This window comes from Myxocyprinus asiaticus, chromosome 6, assembly GCF_019703515.2.
Source record: "Myxocyprinus asiaticus isolate MX2 ecotype Aquarium Trade chromosome 6, UBuf_Myxa_2, whole genome shotgun sequence".
Taxonomy (NCBI): Eukaryota; Metazoa; Chordata; class Actinopteri; order Cypriniformes; family Catostomidae; genus Myxocyprinus; species Myxocyprinus asiaticus.
This window is the reverse complement of record NC_059349.1, coordinates 33,901,213-33,918,890: the sequence shown is the minus strand read 5'-3', so window position 1 is coordinate 33,918,890 and position 17,678 is coordinate 33,901,213. Positions and strand designations below refer to the sequence as shown.

Here is a 17,678-nt window from a genome sequence, read left to right as displayed (position 1 = left end):
AGAATTTCCATTTTTTGGATGGGGGGGTTGGGGGGAGAAAAGATCACATGATTTCATATTGGGAATGGACAGCATTTCAGACAGGAAATAACAGGATAATGTAGAGTATTCCTTTAACTTACAAGGCCTGCTCATTTGTCAGAGGCATTTTAAAGATCTGTGGTTGAAATAAGTACTTGCTAATGCTACAACTGCTAAATATTGATTACCAAGCATGATTTGTGTGTTTATGTTATAGTTTGCTGATTTGCCTTAATATTGCCATTAAAGGGATAGTTCACCCAAAAATGAAAGTCCTGTCATCATTTACCCACCCTTTAGCCATTTCAAATCTGTATGACTTGTTTTCTGTAATGGATCACATGTGAAGAAATTCTGTATATCGACTCTGCTCTTTCCCATACAATGACAGTGGATAGTGAATGAGGTTATCAGTCTTTATTCTGCCAAACATCTCCTTTTGTGTTTCATAGAAGGAAGAAAATCATATGGGTTTGGAACGACACAAGGGTGAGTAAATAATTACTTAAATTATTTGTTTTTGATCTACTATCCCTTTAAGATGCAAATACTGTAGACAAAAAGAGTGACCACTATAATTATATCATATACATATAACATTATTCCACATTTACATTAAAAACTAAGTCGCAATCAAACTAAAGGAGTTCACATAAAAACACCAGCAAGCACACACATTGAGAGGCACAATGTAGTGTTAGTTTGCAGGTTAATATTTGTGCTGTGCATCTGTAATGTGACTGCTACTTTGTTCACTCTTCCCCAGGGATTTAAAAGCTGACCAATTAATCACACGCACACACCATGCACTGCTTCTAGTATATAAAGTGAGTCTTGAGTGCCCTTTGAGAACACGGATTGCAAAAAGTTTGACTGATTCTTCATGAGATGCAAAGACCTCCCTCTCCATCTGAATGATAGCACTCACTCCTAATATTTGACTTAATGTGACTACATCATCCAATTGTTAACAGAACACATACATTTAGCATTTGGAAAACTGGAAACCTCTTTCACACTCAGTGACAGGTGAGTTCTGTATTTTCCTGTCTGGTGAGACTTGTTGTGGACTACTGGAATAGTTCAGTCTTTGACTGAGAATCTCCTCTTGCATGATACATTTTCATAGTTAAATTGAAATTTTAAAGGCTTTGTCTTTTTACTTTAATGCTCAACCGTTCTAACAGGTCGTTTCATTAACTTATGATAGTCATGGTCGGTATTTGATTGTAAAGTTGACTGACCATGCAGCCCATGCCATTTTTGCCATATTGTTGGATCTTTTTCAACATTTAAAATGTTCTTTCAGATAAGGATGACAGATCTAGTGGTGGTGAGGTCTGTATTTGTTTGAGCTCTAATCTTAACCTCATAATGTCATCATGTTTATTTAGCAGATACCCTGACTCGATGCTCTGTCTACACAACAAGCGTGTGACATCAATTGTAATGCAGTGTTGATGGCTTCATTCATTTCCTGAATTGTAATCTGGAAATGACTGCAAATTACATGACAAAAATTGTAGTCAGTAATGAAATCTCTTGGATTAAATTTTTAAAGTAATCTAATTGGATTGCTTTTGGATTACTTCTGACCTAAATCTTGTTAATTTGATGTCACACATATTTGAGTAGGATAAGCTTTCGACAATGTTGCTTGAATGCATTATAGAAAACGTACTTAATGTATAAAATACGTGAATTTCTATGATTTTTTTTTTTTTTTTTGTGTGTGTGTGTGTTTTCTCGCCATGTCTGTTTCTGAGCTAAATAAAAAAGGTATTTAAAATGTTCAAATGCCATGTATGTGTGGTAGCAGATCAGACCAGTTATATTTGTGAATCAATGTCACAAATACAAAAAATAAAAAGCTGTCTCAAAAGTTGTCACAATAGCAAAGGCGCAGTCATGTACATTTTGAAGCAGAGTACAAAATGCCCCCAATAAAAAGACTAACCAAAAGTATATCAGTTGTTGGCTATTTTAGAATGAAAAATGTATAATATTTATTTAAAAAAGAACAATTAAATCAATCAATAAATTATGAACAATTTACTGGCTTTGCCTGATTATTATGTAATCATGTAATCCATAAAAAAGTAACTGTAATCTATATATGAGTATGTTAAAATGTAATTTAATCTAATTACAAGTACTTGATTTTTGTAATCTTATTACAATCTAGGGGGATTGTCCCTGTAATATGCACTGTAAATTGCTTTGGATAAAAGCGTCTGCCAAATGCATGAATGTAAATGTAAATGTATTACGTAATCCAGATTGCATGTAATCCATTACAACCAAGCACTGACAGTTCATATATAAAGCCTTTGTCAGTCCCATACATATGCCTGTAAATAACATAGAAGACAGTGATAATTAGAATTATGTTACCCAGGAATTTATCTGCATAATGTAAAATAATACCAGGTCTGCATATCAGGCATCACATTATGCTGTTCATATTGTGTATGCTCAAATTGTGTGTTGAAGACTGTTTATAGTACCATATCTTCACAAAAAAATATTGAGAGAGAAAGAGCGGAGGGAGGCTGCTAAAGGGAGTGTTTCTTTGCAAAGCTGGATTCAAAGTTTCAGCAAGCAAACAAGTGAATCATAATGATTAATGATGATATAGTAAAATACCCTGTCTCTAAGTATTTTTTCCTCCAAACAATTTGCCATAGGAGAAAGTAATGAAGCAAAGCATATTTTAAGTAAAACTAATATTAATATTAGTATACAGAATAATACAGATATAGGCTATACATTATTCCACATGAGTTAATATAGATAATACCATTCTATATAACAATAAGTGAAAAGTGTAATTCTTCCATTCAAGATGATGCATAACCAGAGAGTGAGGGAGAGTCTTCTGAGCATCAGGTACTGGTGAGAGGATTTTTGTGACTTACTGTAAAGGGACATAATACTAAGAGTTTGATAAGGAGGATTGTAACTCTAGTTATAACAGCAGCAACAACAGTAGTGGTATTAACAGTGGTAGTATTTCAGTATTGAAATAATTTTCAATGAAGTGCGTTACACTTTTGTTTTATGTATTGTTTTTCTTTTGTGATGTTAGTCATATATAGTCAAGGATAACATGTTATTCCCATTATGGGAAGATATAGGGAAAATTAATTAAATTATGAATTATCTTTTTTATCATTTGTCATTTGTCATTATATTTATGTTACAGAAATAAAATAACCAAAGATAACAAATATGTTTGCTAGATATCATTCACAGACCATGTTGTGGCTAATATGTCCACTAAAACTGCACCCTGTTATTGTTCACCATTTTATTTTCCACCCTGACCCTGCCTATTTAGCTAGGTGGACATCTGAATTTTTGAAGTCATTTATTGACCAATATGACTTATAAAATCTTTAACATATCCCTTTAATAATGAAACATAAAGATACTTATCACTTGGAGTCGCAAGTTCGAATCCAGGGTGTGCTGAGTGACTCCAGTCAGGCTTCCTAAGCAACCAATTGGCCCGGTTGCTAGGGTGGGTAGAATCACATTGGGTTAACCTCCTCGTGGTTGCTATAATGTGGCTCTCGCTCTCAGTGGGGTGTGTGGTGAGTTGTGCATGAATGCCGCGGAGAATAGCGTGAGCCTCCACACGTGCTAGGTCTCCATGGTAACGTGCTCAACAAGTCACGTGATAAGATGCACAGAATGACGGTCTCAGACGCGGAGGCAACTGAGATTCATCCTCCACCACCCGTAGTCACTATGCCACAACGAGGGCTTAGAGCGCATTGGGAATTGGGCATGCCAAATTGCGGAGAAAATGGGAGACATTTTTTTTCAAAAGCCGAAATCTCACTGAATTGTTGGAATGACCCATACAGACCTTTCTAAAAATGTAGCCTACTATACTCACCATTGTTTCTGCTAAAATAACAAAAGAGTGATTGTAAACCCATAATAAATCTCCAAGCAGCCTACAAAACTTCCAGAGTCTTTGATATTTGTTTGTTTGTTTGTTATGGTGGTGGCTGTAGTATGGCATTTTGGAGGAAATATGGTTACCATGTTTTGTTACCTCCTTGGTAATTTGATTAGCACAGACTTACAGTATTTAAAAAGTCAATGAGACTACATTAAATCCATTGGTGCAACAACAGTATGATACTAGTAAAACAATAATAAAAAATAAAAAAAAAACAGTTCATTGTACACATTGTTTCTATTGCTAACGAGAACAAGTTTGTTATTAGGTCAGCTTAATAAAATAGGCATTATGAATGCACTGCAGGTGTATTTCCAGACCATTGATTTCAGGTCAGTTTGACTTTGCAGAGCAGTCTCCATCTCAACATACAGTTTGCCATTCCAAACGGTTGTCAGACTTGTTTTGATTTAGTTTTTTTGGGACATGTCCATTTATAAATGAAGACCTTAACAACAAATATTTGTCAGCTGTAAAAATAACTCACCCAACACCCCGCACCCTCTGTCTGACTGTTCCCACCACAGCTGGTCTGAAGAAAAAAATTGTTTTGGCATGGTTATGGTTATCCCCAAAGCAATAATTATCCAAACAGTCATAGTCATTATATAGCCCCCCAGTTGCTTGTCCCCTTACTTGTGTCATATTTTAAATTTCCAGTTCATATTAGTGTAATGTTCTATAAGAAGCAATATTATTAATTTCCCTGATATTGCAGACATCACTTTTACAGAATTTAGTGAATTTTGAGGTAGTACTCTAGAAATGCCAATGGATATTTATCAAATAGAAGCACCAGAACTTTGCTACAGATACACTTAAATCACTTTATTTTCTGCAAAATGGAAGCATATTGCTTCAATCTCTCAAAGCCAAATAATAGATTTGTACTGGGATGTATGGAAATCTTCATAGAAAAAGTGAAAGTTCAAAAGAGGCCAGAATTACATTTAGGGCGAAATTAAACTGGAACTGGCAGTGTCTGGTCTACCAAAAGAATAGTAGCTTTGCAATATCTCACTATAAGCTACACTATTTCCTCACTGCTGGTTGGATTGCGTGTTGTGGAACAATGCAGTTGCAAATTCACGTCATCACGGGGACAACCCGGAGACACATTTGATCATAGTGATCCATTATGTCATCATACTGTCCAGATCCAGAACATTACACGTAACGAAGGCGTCATTTAGCATTTAAGACATGATAAAGAAATTAATCAAATATCCTAGAACAAAACGAGGCATATTATCAGCTAAGCACAAACTGTTGTGTTTCAGTTTGTCTTTATGTCATCAAGACTTCGTAACATCCAATGGCCACTGAGGTCATGAGCAGGATAAAGCGTATCCCCACTGATAGAACAAGCATGAATTTTTGCCATTGTTTTGTCTAGCAAGGCTACCAAGACTCTCTCTGTTTAAAATGGTTTCCTTTTTTAACCTTTTGGTCACCACAAAATGATTAGGGAGATGCTAATTGCACCCTGGTGCAAATAAAGATAGATGCTATTTACACCCCAGTGCAAATAGTTGCAAATATTATTTGCACCCCAACCCTGGTACTAATAGTGGCAGATACTATTTGCACTGCTAATTAAATACTGACAGTATAGGGGCATCACTGCAGCATGTATTTTGTGTTTATTTAGAGTCACACAGACACACTACACCAACCCCTACCCTTAACCCAAACCTTCTTTAACAAAAATTAACCATATTTTTACTACAGTAACCATATTATGACCATTGTATTTTGTAGTAAAATCATAGTAACCACAAAATTAAACATTGTTACGATATAAACACCATATTACTGTAGTAACACCATTGATAATTGCATCAAATATATGGTTTCCGCCAAAAAACATGGTTACTACAATATTTTTATAGTAAAACTACCTTTATATTAATTTTTAATTATTATTATAAGTGGAGACTAGACAGGAAACATAATGGGGAAAAGAGTGCGACAAACGCGGAATCGAACCAGGTTTAAAAAGGCACAATCTTACCAGCGTTATACCCCACGCCACTAATGCGACACTCACAATCGTAAATTCGCTCAAATGTCGAAAATATCTGCTTCCGGACTATTAGGGTGCAAATAGCTGTGCTAAGTTGCAGGTGTTATTTACACCTGGGTGCAAATAGTCACTCCAATACTATTCTTGGTTTTAAGGTGTAATGTATCTATTGTGAATCATTTTGAACCTTACAGTGAAGCATATCAGAGTTTATGTCTATTCACCAAAGCTGTTCAATAAATGGATCTTCTTTCATAGACTAAATTGGTACTATGCTTTGTACAATGCACATGCAATGCATAGACTTTTGTGCACACTTTTTTAAATGCATGCATGCAGATATACAGTATATCAGGACTCCAGATGTGTAACACATAACAGAGCCCTCTGATGTGTGTATATTTGGGTCTATTTTAAAATATTTCTTGAGTTTAGGCCACAGAGACTTATTAAGTCATGTCCCTTTGGTCACATGTTTATCAGAGGGCTAAAGGAAGAAACTTAATTGAGGGGGGACAGAGGGACAGCTATCAGTGGATGCCTCAAGGTTTTAAGTGAACAGTCCCTGTGTGTGACAGATAGAGAGCGAGAGAGGGGTTAGGGTAAAAGGGTAGTGTGCTACTCCTGCCAGAACAGCTATTCTGTTCTCCAATCAATGCTTCTTTTTAACCTCCTGTACCTCCTCCTTCTCTGTGGCTATCGCCTTTCGGTGGCTGTCTGGCTTCAGTGGGTCTTTGCTATTGCACTACAATGACTGCTGTAGCTGTAATCTCCCTTTAAGCATTCTGAGGTAAGTCCATCTCTGTGTTTCACTGGCTTTCTCTGTGTGTAGCAAAGCGAGGCTGGTCGAAAAAGCAACCAGCAGTTATTTTCTTTTCTATATCAGGCTCTAGTTAGTCCTTCTGCCACTGTCAATCAGTACTGATGTTTTTTGTTTTGTTTTGTTTTTTGAACCATTGTCTGTAATTGGGTTGATGTCTTTGCTTCCAGGCTCTGGTTTTCTATATGCTCGTATTCATATTATAGAAAGGATATCTTCTTATTTTTCTGGTGAAAGACACGTATGTAACCAAATATTCAACACTGGGGCAACCAAATGTAAAAGTTTAAAATCTGCCTTTGAAAAAAAAACAACATAATGATGTGTCCCCCACTATGCCTATGGTGATTATGGTCTCTTATAAGGACATAATAGTAATGCAGAGATTGTGCTTTTTGGCTGAAAATGTCACTGCAGCCCTTCCTGTCTAACAAAATGTTTACTATGAACTTGAATGGAATTTTAAATTATACACATACTAGCAGGGCATGAAGAAGAATACTGAATGCTCAGAAATATGCTTGAATTAATCATAATAGTGATGTTTTTACCAGCTGTTGTTGAGCTCTTTGTTGTTACTGAGCTGTAAGTGTCTGGAATGTGTCTCTCTCTATCTCTCTTTCATCCTCTGTGTAACCAGTCCAGTGATGAGCAGTCTAGAGTTACGCATGGCATCAAAGCAACAATGACTTTGGCCTGGATTAAGACCATTTGATGACTCAGGGATTCTTTTAATGGACTAGAATTCTAAAGGTTGTACTCTGAGAAAAAGCTAGTTTTTCTTATTTTTGCTAGTCTACCAAAGCAAATGATTACTCAAACATTTTGTGCTAGCCTAAAGTTAGAGTTGGAAAACAGATTTTTTAGAATGTCATATTGAAATGGCTCTAAAGACATAATTCAATTTCTTCCCATTTTTGACCGCCAGACATGACAGTACAAATAACATAGCAAATAGGCAATGAGCTACACATGGTAAAAAAGCATCACGTTTTTAAATGTAATACTGTATAAAAATCTATTTTACATTGATTTATGTCACATAGCTATATCTGCTTTTAGGTGTAAGTGGTATTTGAGCAGCTTACCCTGTTGAAAAGACCAGCATATGTTGTGTTTTGGATGCTAGTGTGCTTGTGTCCTTACCAGCCTTCTGAACTTTCTTAACCCGCAAGACTTCCTTGATCAACCAGCTTTAAATAGAAGCCCATGCTGGTTAATAAGCATTTTTTGTTTGTGAACAGCATGGTTATGCCAGTTTACCAGCCAGCAAACCAGCATTAACCAGCATCAACCAACCTGGACCAGCATGGAAATTCATGCTGGTGTGAGCTGAGCTTTTCAGCAGGGTAATAATATCTCTAAGTCTCTCAGACTCTCTGCCTCATCAGTGTGGATGTGTTTGTAGTCTCTAGGGAGCATCTCTGCTGAATCACTGTCCTCAGTCACCTTTAGTGCCCAAACGTACCTTACAGGCTGAAAAGCATAAGGTTCAGCTTAAAGGAATAGTTCGCCCAAAAATGAAAACTGAGCCGAATGATGCATCTATGTATGAATATATATGCTCCTCTGTTGTAAACAACACTGTGCTTCTGTATTTTTCATATATTACACGTCAGTTTTTGTGTGAACTTGCCAGTGCGCTTACGTCAATCGAGAGACTGCGTGACCTCAACACTCATGAATTTTTATTAAAAAAAAGTTTTAAATATTGATATTCCTTACACATACCTAGCATTTCGTTTCAGATTCAGAAGACATTAATTAACCCACTGAAGTCGTATGGATTACTTTTATGATGGCTATATGTGCTTTTTGGAGCTTCAAAAACATGGCACCCATTCACTTGCATTTTATGGACCTACAGAGCTGAAATATTCTTCCAAAAATCTTTATTTGTGTTCTGCTGAAGAAAGACATTCATACACATCTAAGATGGCAAGCGGGTGAGTAAATGATGAGAGAATTTTAATTTTTGGGTGAACTATCCCTTTAACAAACAAGGTATTATGTCACAATGAGGTCATATAATAATGGTACATTTCAACACATGGTTCATTATTACTGGGCACATTGTATTGTGAAAAAGTTTACATCTTTTGTTTTTTTTTTTTGCTACAGTTTAGCTTTACATTGATGAAAAATGGATTTCTGTTCCAATGTAACTGCATTAACTTAAAGCTTTTTAGTGACAAAACTTTGAAGATGCTGGATGTCCTAATAATTATTGAAAAGAGTGCACATGAACTACAGCTATTATAACTACTCAGCCTTGAAAATCATGTTCTCTCTTTAAGCATGTGCATGCTTCACCAACGTTACACACATTACTTAACCTTTGAATGGAGGGTGCTACACAGGAAACTGTTAGAAATAGTGAGGGAAGTAGATAAGCCAAGTAAGCAGGCATGCTTAGACTTCTGTGGCAATGCCCTTATTACCCTCATATTGTGGCATTCACAGGTATAAATTACTCACAGGTTTAAATGAACTGCTATTGTACAATATTTTCATTCTGAAGAGAATGAATTGTATCAGTTGCCTCCTCTATTATAAATTGCCCTGGGGATTTTGTGATGGCTCATGGTTGACTTGCCCTTTATCAGTACTATTATGAAAAATTGCTATTGAAAACAAAAATAAATAAAAAAATATGCAGATGCTTTGTAATACTGTGACATTTCACTGATAATGTACGTACATTTGTATACTTTTGAATGATGTCTAGAATGGATGTTGCTTCTAATTTTCATGTTTCTATCAAAAAGTGTTACACAATATCAGTTGACCTTGTTGTTGATGCTCAGACAGTTTTGCAGTGGGAACATCATGTGTGTTGTAATGTAATGCAGCATACAAACACCAAAGTAAAGATAAAATGTAGTAAAGAAAAGAACATCCCCCAGCTTTGTCTCCTTTGAACAGTCTCCTTAGCTGTCTAAGGAACGAAAAATGCTTTCGTGGAAAATCTTTTTTTTCCCCCCTTGAGAATCTATTTTTAAACTTCTAATTTTGAGAATGTGTATACTGATGTGGCAATAGTTTATGTGAGTTTAAATTATTTTATACCTTTCTCTCACAATCTGGTGAAAAGAGAAATGTAAAAATAAAAAGTCCAGTCTTGTGGGTCCTTGAAAAATTTTCAGTATTATGTATTTAACTCTATTCACAGAATAGCTATCTTTTATGTGTGTTACTCTTTAACTATATGTATCTTTACTTAAGGGCTTTAAAGGGCTTTATGGCCATTAATGGACAGGCTTTAAAGGCCATTAAATCCAAGTGATCACCTTAGCAGAAATTTAAAGCACAGAAACTCATTTAGGAATATCGAAGACATTGTTGCATGATACTGATGATGTACATTTATCTATGCAGGAACTTTTAATCAAGCAGATATTTTCTTTTTCCATGTGTCACATCAGGTTATGCTGCCCGAAAGTTCCCAGTTGAGTCTGAGTGAAAGAGAAAAGGGCTAATAAAGCCAGCACACTTTACAGCTCCACCCATAAACCTTACCATAAGCAATGAGTGACCCTCAGGATGCCAGTGATGTCACTTCTGCGTCAGGCTATATTAGACATTTGGTGAGTAATCTTTAACTTGTTCACAAAATGCTTGTTCACTTTTAATTTCTTAGGCTATGAAGATCATTAATCTGGAATCTGTTGTGAGGTAAGCTTGGCAAAGTATTAATGCACCACTACCTTTTTCACTAGACACCATTGCAAAGTATTTATGCACCACTGTCTTTTTCATTGGACACCACTGATGTCTAATAGATAATGCTGCAAAATAGGTGAAACATCCTGACACATTTCAGGTCATGAATGTGTGGTGGTTGTTGCAGCACCATACTTACATAAGCTGACCTTATTTCATTCTTAATGCATGTTCTAATTGTTATTTTGAGTAATTCAACATTATGTAATCATTAATCAAAAGGTAAAAACTTGCTCTCCCTCTAAAGCAACTTTTCTTTTTTGCAGACGTCACTTAAGCCAAGCGGGCCATTGGATCATTACAACTAGTAGCATATATATATATATATATATATATATATATATATATATATATATATATATATATATATACTGTATATATATATATATAGGTATAACTTCAGTAATGTGACATATTTCAGAGTGAAAGCAGATATTCAAAAAGATTTGATTGGATCAATTGGATTCAATTGTTTGGATCTTGAAAAGTAGGTGTTATATACTAGTAATATATATATATATATATATATATATATATATATATATATATATATATATATATATATATATACAGTATATATAACATTTTATTTTTATTTAATTTATTTTGCAAACTCGCATTGAGGACAAGCTCCATTCTAGTATGTAACACCTACTTTTCAAGATCCAATCAAGTCATTTTTCACTCGGAAATATGTCACATTACCGAACATAAATCAGTTCCAACCATGTTGCCTTTATTAAAAATCACCAGTACAGTCAAATACTGAGAGGATCTTCTGCTTGCCTGTTCCCTGGAATCTCTTTGAGTGTCTGTTACTCTTGATTATCATTTCCCATGCCTGGCAGGAACTGTTCCTTTCTGAATGTACAGTAGCCCTGCCCTTGATTGCGAGAAGTGAGATGTTTTGCAGGGGATTGAGCGTATAAATTTTTCAGAGAGAGCAGTTGATCTCAGACTTTGGCTTTCCAAAGCCTGGCTACATTGCGCAAGGTGAGGGCACTGGTTTGGTTTATTTTTAGCTGTGGGTTGTGTGCAGATGAATGAGTGTACATGTGTTTAGGCACAAGTCCTGTTCTATTGATAATGAAATAGGAAAAATGGCTATTTTTGCTTGTAACTTCTGAATATTTTGGCCTAAAATCATGAGACTGATCTCTTTAGATTCTTTGGGGCATACCGAGTGGAATAATACCCAATTTTCCAATGTCGGCCATATTGGGTACCGGCCATTTTGAATTTTGTCTTAAATTGCTGTATATTACAAACACATTGGCATATCATTATGAAACTTGGCATATGTCATAAGAGCCATGTCCTGAAGGTGTGCAAAAAGATTGGGGACAGCGCCACCTAGTGGTCAAAAGATACAAAGAAATGCTTATAACTTTTTTCATTCGGCCTATTGTCATGAGACATGAGTGTCCTTAGCTGCCTTGGGTCATGCTGATGAGTACGTTGATACCAAATTTGCCATGGTCGGCCATAATTCCTGTCTGCCATTTTAAATTCCTCTTTGAACTTAAGTCAGATTTGCAAAAAATTGTGCATGATTCATCTAGAGACACTCATGACAAAAAGTTATGAAAAGCTTTTTGAGAGACCAAACAGTTCTTGTGTAAAGCATTATCAAATTTAATGGCAAGATACCAGTGGCGGTTCTAGCTTGTATGGCGCCCTGCGCAAAACCCGCTTCAACACGCTGTGTGGGTGCCTCGTACCGTCCCCCCCCCCCCCCCCCCCGCAAGATGCCACCCTGGGCAACTGCACATGTCACCCATGCCTAAATCCGCTACTGAAGATACCAATAAGGATCTGAGGCTATATCTATTGAACGCTTTGGTGTATTGACATGAAACTTCATATATGGCATTTTGACCAAGCCATTACAATACTATTTGGTGACAATGTCATCTATTGGTCAAAAGTGTAAAGCATTTGTATAACACTCTAGGTAATTAAATTAATGTCTTTTTTCACCACTCTGCTTAAAATCATCACTGGAATTCTATATTCAATCTAAATGTTTTCCATTGGTGTGCTTGGCCCCGTAATTGCTTCTTGCTGCTATATTTCGGCTTTTGTGGTCTGTACAGTGGTGTGATGACTTTGAGAAACAACAGCAACTGATCCCCCAAGAGCCTGATTTGCCAGAATAAGGTTTGAAAAGCACTAAGTAATCATGGAGCAGAGCTGCCTAATGTGCCATACCGAGAAATCAATTTACTTCTGAGGAATTTATGCCATTATGCAGCTGTGATGACGTCACACTGTGCAAGTGTCCCTGAGAAATTGTAATGTTTCAATTACCCTTCGTTGAGGTGGTTTTCCAAGAGCCATACATCTAAATCAGACAGATTACTTTTGTTAACATCTGTAGTGGACAACATGCAGAGTATATGCAGAGACTGATTCATGAACTGGTCTTTGCCTGCAAACAACTTAAATAGTTCCAAGAAATCACAGTTAGCCTGTGTGTAGTTTGTGTCTGTGTGTGTCCATTGGCTAAAGCACACTAGTTATTAGCACAGAGTTAGATGTACTATGATTTTGAGCAACTGAGCCTGGATCCTGATGGAAAAAACAAAACAATTTAAACCTTAATCTTAAACTGATCCGGCTTGAAGACCAGCTGGCCAACCAGCTAAACCATCAGAGCACCAGCATGAGCAAGTCAGCTTAAAGACATGTTTATTTAAAAAAAATAAATAAATAAAACAATTCAGCAGGGTATTACCGATATGGCTTGGTTGTTTTTATGCCAATAGGCCTTGAGTAAATATATTTAATCTAAAGACAGAACAGAACAAACTGTATTAAGCACATCCATTTTAGTCAGTTTTGTTTGAATGCAAAACCCTTATCCAAATGTTTTACTCGGTGTAAGGAAAATGTTGTCACAATCACGTAATTGTCATGAGATCAGGCTATCGCAGCAGTTCCGAGGTTAAATGTTCACTGAGTGGTGCTAAAGCGAGTTAAATGGTTGTGTCGATACAATCAAATATCAATATATCGTGATACTTTTCCTTTTGTATTGATAATTTAGATCCATGTATCGATATTTATATTAATTTTATTAATCTATTTGTGTATTCATATCATCTATGTCGCATATGCAACTAAAAATGTCTGTGATTTGCCACTGGCCGGTACTTTTTCAGATTTCACTCAGCAGTGTTTGAGTAGTGTAGTAGCGAAGAAGTTCAGCACTGGGATCTTTTCACTGTGTGTTGAGAGTAAAGGTTTGGTTTGACTCTTTCTGTGTAATTTGTGTTCAAAGACAAGATCCATGCCATCCAATTGCCATTGAATAATGTCTCTTTTAAATACCCTTACTCTTTTTAGTAATTTATTGATCAAAATCAACAAAAGAAACATTTAATTCTAATCACACATTGCATGGATGCTGTAAAGAAGCCATTCAGCCAAAACACTTTTGTCAAAGTCCCTGCCACTTGTCTTAAAGCACTTTAGCACTTGTTCTACATATCAGTGTAAATACTTGTAAATTAGGTACAAATTAGGCATGTAAATAACAAGTCAAGTCAAGTCAGGAATACATGGAATATGTGTATTTTGAAAAAGCTAAAATGTGATCAAAATGATGCAAAACTAATGATAAAATACATTTGTTAAAATTATTATATTTCCGTAATTTACCAAGTTAGAAGTTCCCCTGTACAATTAATAACAGCTTAGCTGAAAGAGAATTTGTTTGATGCTGTATGTAAGCAAAATTGTCATTATAACTGAAATATACCCAAATGAACTGGAATTGAAAGCTTGTGAATCGGAATTGAATCGAATCATTATACTGTATCGTGATGGACTCAACTGTTCGAGCATGGCGCTAGCAATGCCAAGATCATGGGTTTGATTCCCAGGGAACACACAAACTGATAATATGTATACCATGAAGGCACTGTAAGTTGCTTTGATTAAAGCGTATGCCAAATGCATAAATGTAACTGTAAAAATCAAATTGTGACGTGTTTCGCAATTCTTATTGAATTGTGAGGTGGCTGGTGGTACCCAGCCCTAGATTCTATGAGACCAGGTTGGTTTTCCACCTAAATTTTGCTGTTAGTGGCATGACTTGATGGACAAGTGGTCTTAGCAATGATAACTAAGGTAAAGTCAAACCGACTGCCATTAGCATAAGCTCCTGTTGATCATTTTGCAGTGTGAATATTAATCTTTTACACAGTAGCTCTCTAAATAATCATTTGGTGATGATTGTTTTGAATGTCTGGACCTTTAAATGTTTGAACGAGCAAATGTTCAGCTGTTGTCAGTGGTTACATTTTACTGGTGCAGTTAAAACACATTTGTAGATACAGAAATAGAAACAGGACAGTTGTTTCACATTCAGTTAGTTGCTTAATAAGTGGACAAACCCCTCTAAACTCTGTTTATTACAGTTTACAATGTCATTCATTACATAAAGTGGAAACTGTCACAGGAAGTAGCTCTTGAAATAAATATTTTTTAAAGTGGGTGGAACGGAACATTCTGAAATGTAATTTCAGTACCTGATTGCGTGGTAGTGGCTTAAGATGATACAGAAGATCTGGGCTTTTTTTGTGATGAGATAAAAGAGCCAGACAAATTTTCTGTGAAGTCATTTTCTGGCAGGTAAAATTATCATGTAATTCTGCAGTTTAATTGAGCATTGCTCCTAATATTAAGATGTCGCTTAGATCTCACAGAGGCAATGAGGCTTCTGTGGGAAAATGTAAGTCATTATTTGTTTCACAGTTTGGATGGAGGAAGGAAGTTGGAGAATGAGAGAAGCATCACATTTCATCCTTTGAAAAAAACAAAACACATGAAACCTTCTGAGAAGGATTCAGGAGTCAGACACACAATACTTTATTAAGTAAAATTACGTAGATATATTCTAGCCAGGTGTTCATTATGAAGGCAACCCTGCTGAAAAGACCACCATAGACCAGAATGAATTTCCTCGCTGGTCCAGGATAGTTTATGCTGGTTCATTCTGGTCTGGTGCTGGTCTAGCTGGTGGAATAGTCTAGTTGTTTACAAGAAAAAATGGAGGTTTGCTGGTTAAAGGAATAGTTTGCCCAAAAATGAAAATTCACTCGTCATTTACTCACCCTCATGCCATCCCAGATGTGTATGACTGTCTTTCTTCTGCAGAACAAAAACAATGATTTTTAGAAGAATATCTACGCTCTGTAGGTCCATACAATGCAAGTTAATGGTGCCCAAACCTTGAAGCTCCAAAAAGCACATAAAGGCAGCAGTCTTCTTGGTGATCAAGATTTCAAGCTCGAATACATTTACTAGCACCATCTAGCGCTCTGTGCATGCGTCAAACACTAGGAAGTGTAATCGAGTTTGAAATCATGATCGTGTCTAGAGACTGCAATGGCAAGATGTACAGTGAAAAAGCAGTAAAATTTTTGTCTGTTCTCACCCAAAACCGATTTTATCGTTTCATAAGACATGAATTAAACCACTGGAGTCTTATGGATTACTTTTATGCAGCCTTTATGTGATTTTTGGAGCTTCAAAGTTTTGATCACCATTCACTTGCATTGTAAGGACCTACAGAGCTTAGAAATGATTCTAAAAATATTTGCTTGTATTCTGCAGAAGAAAGAAAGTTATACACATCTGGGATGGCATGAGGGTAAGTAAATGATGTAAGTAGATTTTTCATTTTTGGGTGAACTATCCCTTTATGGTAGTTAAGAAGCCTAGAAAGGACTACAAGCAAATAAAACTGCATATTGTCTTAATGGACAGGTAGTTCCTATAAATAAGAGAAAGTGATGTATGTAAGGGATCAGGATGTGACTATAGATCATACTGTATGACTAATTATGTCAGGCTGGGAGTGTAGATAATGTCAGATTAGATTCTGTTGCGAAGGAAGTGTTCTTGATAGGAAATTACATACTCTTCTTGAGGCCTACCGAGTGTGTGGTTGCCATGGCTATTAACATCAGCAACCTTTTGGTGTGCCCTGGCTGTTTAGATCAGTGGTTCCCAACCCTGTTCCTGGAGGCCCCCCAACATACCTAATTCAACTCATCAATCAATCAATCAATACTTTATTGCCAAACAACATAGTTGTCTGATATTTTTCCCGGTGAGCTCACAACAAAAATAATCAGCTCGTTAGTAGAGACTCCACAACCTGAATTGGGTGTGTCAGATAAGGGATATATTCAAAATGTTCAGTGTTGGGGGGCCTCCAGGAATAGGGTTGGGAACCACTTGTCTAGATTATTGACCATTTGCGCTGTGACTCCTTTTCATTGCCTTCAATTCAAGTGTTGTTTGCCTCCTCAACACTTTTACCTGACTTAGATCATGATGGAAAAACAGCTTGTTGTGAGTGGCTGTAGGTGTGCTGACTCACTCTGTGGCTTAGGTGGGATGAGCTACAGGATTCTGGGTCTTGACTGAGCATGTGCGTGCCAAAGACTGGTATCTCTAGGCATGTTAGCATTACCCAACGAGGGGCCCCATGTCAAAACACACAGAATTAAATGGAGCACAAGCCCACAAGCCTGAGTTAATCCTCAGGATAACATACCTCAGATAGCTGGAGAGAAGACACGGAATGGAAGAATGAGGGAGACAGAGAGAGAAAGCACTTATCCTTAAAGGAATAGTTTACCCAAAAATGAAAATTCTCTCATTATTCACTTACGCTGATGCCATCCCAGATGTGTATGACGGTCTTTCTTCAGCAGAACACAAATGAAAATTTTTAGAAGAAGATAGAGCTCTGTCAGGTCCTTATAATGGAAGTATACATGGGTACCAGCACTTTGACTGTCCTAAAGTCACATTTAGGCAGCATAAAAGTAATCCACACTACTTCAGTCAATCAATGAATGTCTTCTAAAGCAAACTGATAAATTTGTGTGAAAAATAAATATATAATTAAAATTTTATTAACTTTTAAAAAGCGCTTTCTGCCAGCAGCTGATGCGAAAATTCGCTTATTTACAACAGAAGAACAAACGTCACGTGAGAGTTCGGCCATTTCAAACAGCATCAGAGCCCTGGATGGAAGCGCCGATTTAAAGTTAAAAATGTTTTGATTATCGAATTGTTTCTTACATAAACCTATC

General features: G+C 36.4%; 2 protein-coding genes across 3 annotated transcripts in view; one reads left to right on the top strand and one right to left on the bottom strand.

The window, feature by feature from the left end:
* LOC127442139 (uncharacterized) overlaps positions 1–17,678 on the bottom strand; it is a 439,805-nt gene that overhangs the window by 248,746 nt on the left and 173,381 nt on the right. The gene's annotated exons all lie outside the window — the stretch shown is intronic.
* The window catches only part of LOC127442119 (anion exchange protein 2-like), a 32,414-nt gene continuing 21,435 nt past the window's right edge, over positions 6,700–17,678 (top strand). The window contains exons 1-3 of one of the 2 annotated variants that reach the window (XM_051699922.1): positions 6,747–6,810; positions 8,589–8,786; positions 10,266–10,427. In XM_051699922.1, the coding sequence (XP_051555882.1) occupies positions 10,368–10,427 (60 nt within the window). In that variant the 5' untranslated portion in view covers positions 6,747–6,810; positions 8,589–8,786; positions 10,266–10,367. Of the gene's footprint in view, positions 6,811–8,588; positions 8,787–10,265; positions 10,428–17,678 lie in introns of both variants that reach the window. The other variant, XM_051699923.1, reaches the window with a different exon arrangement.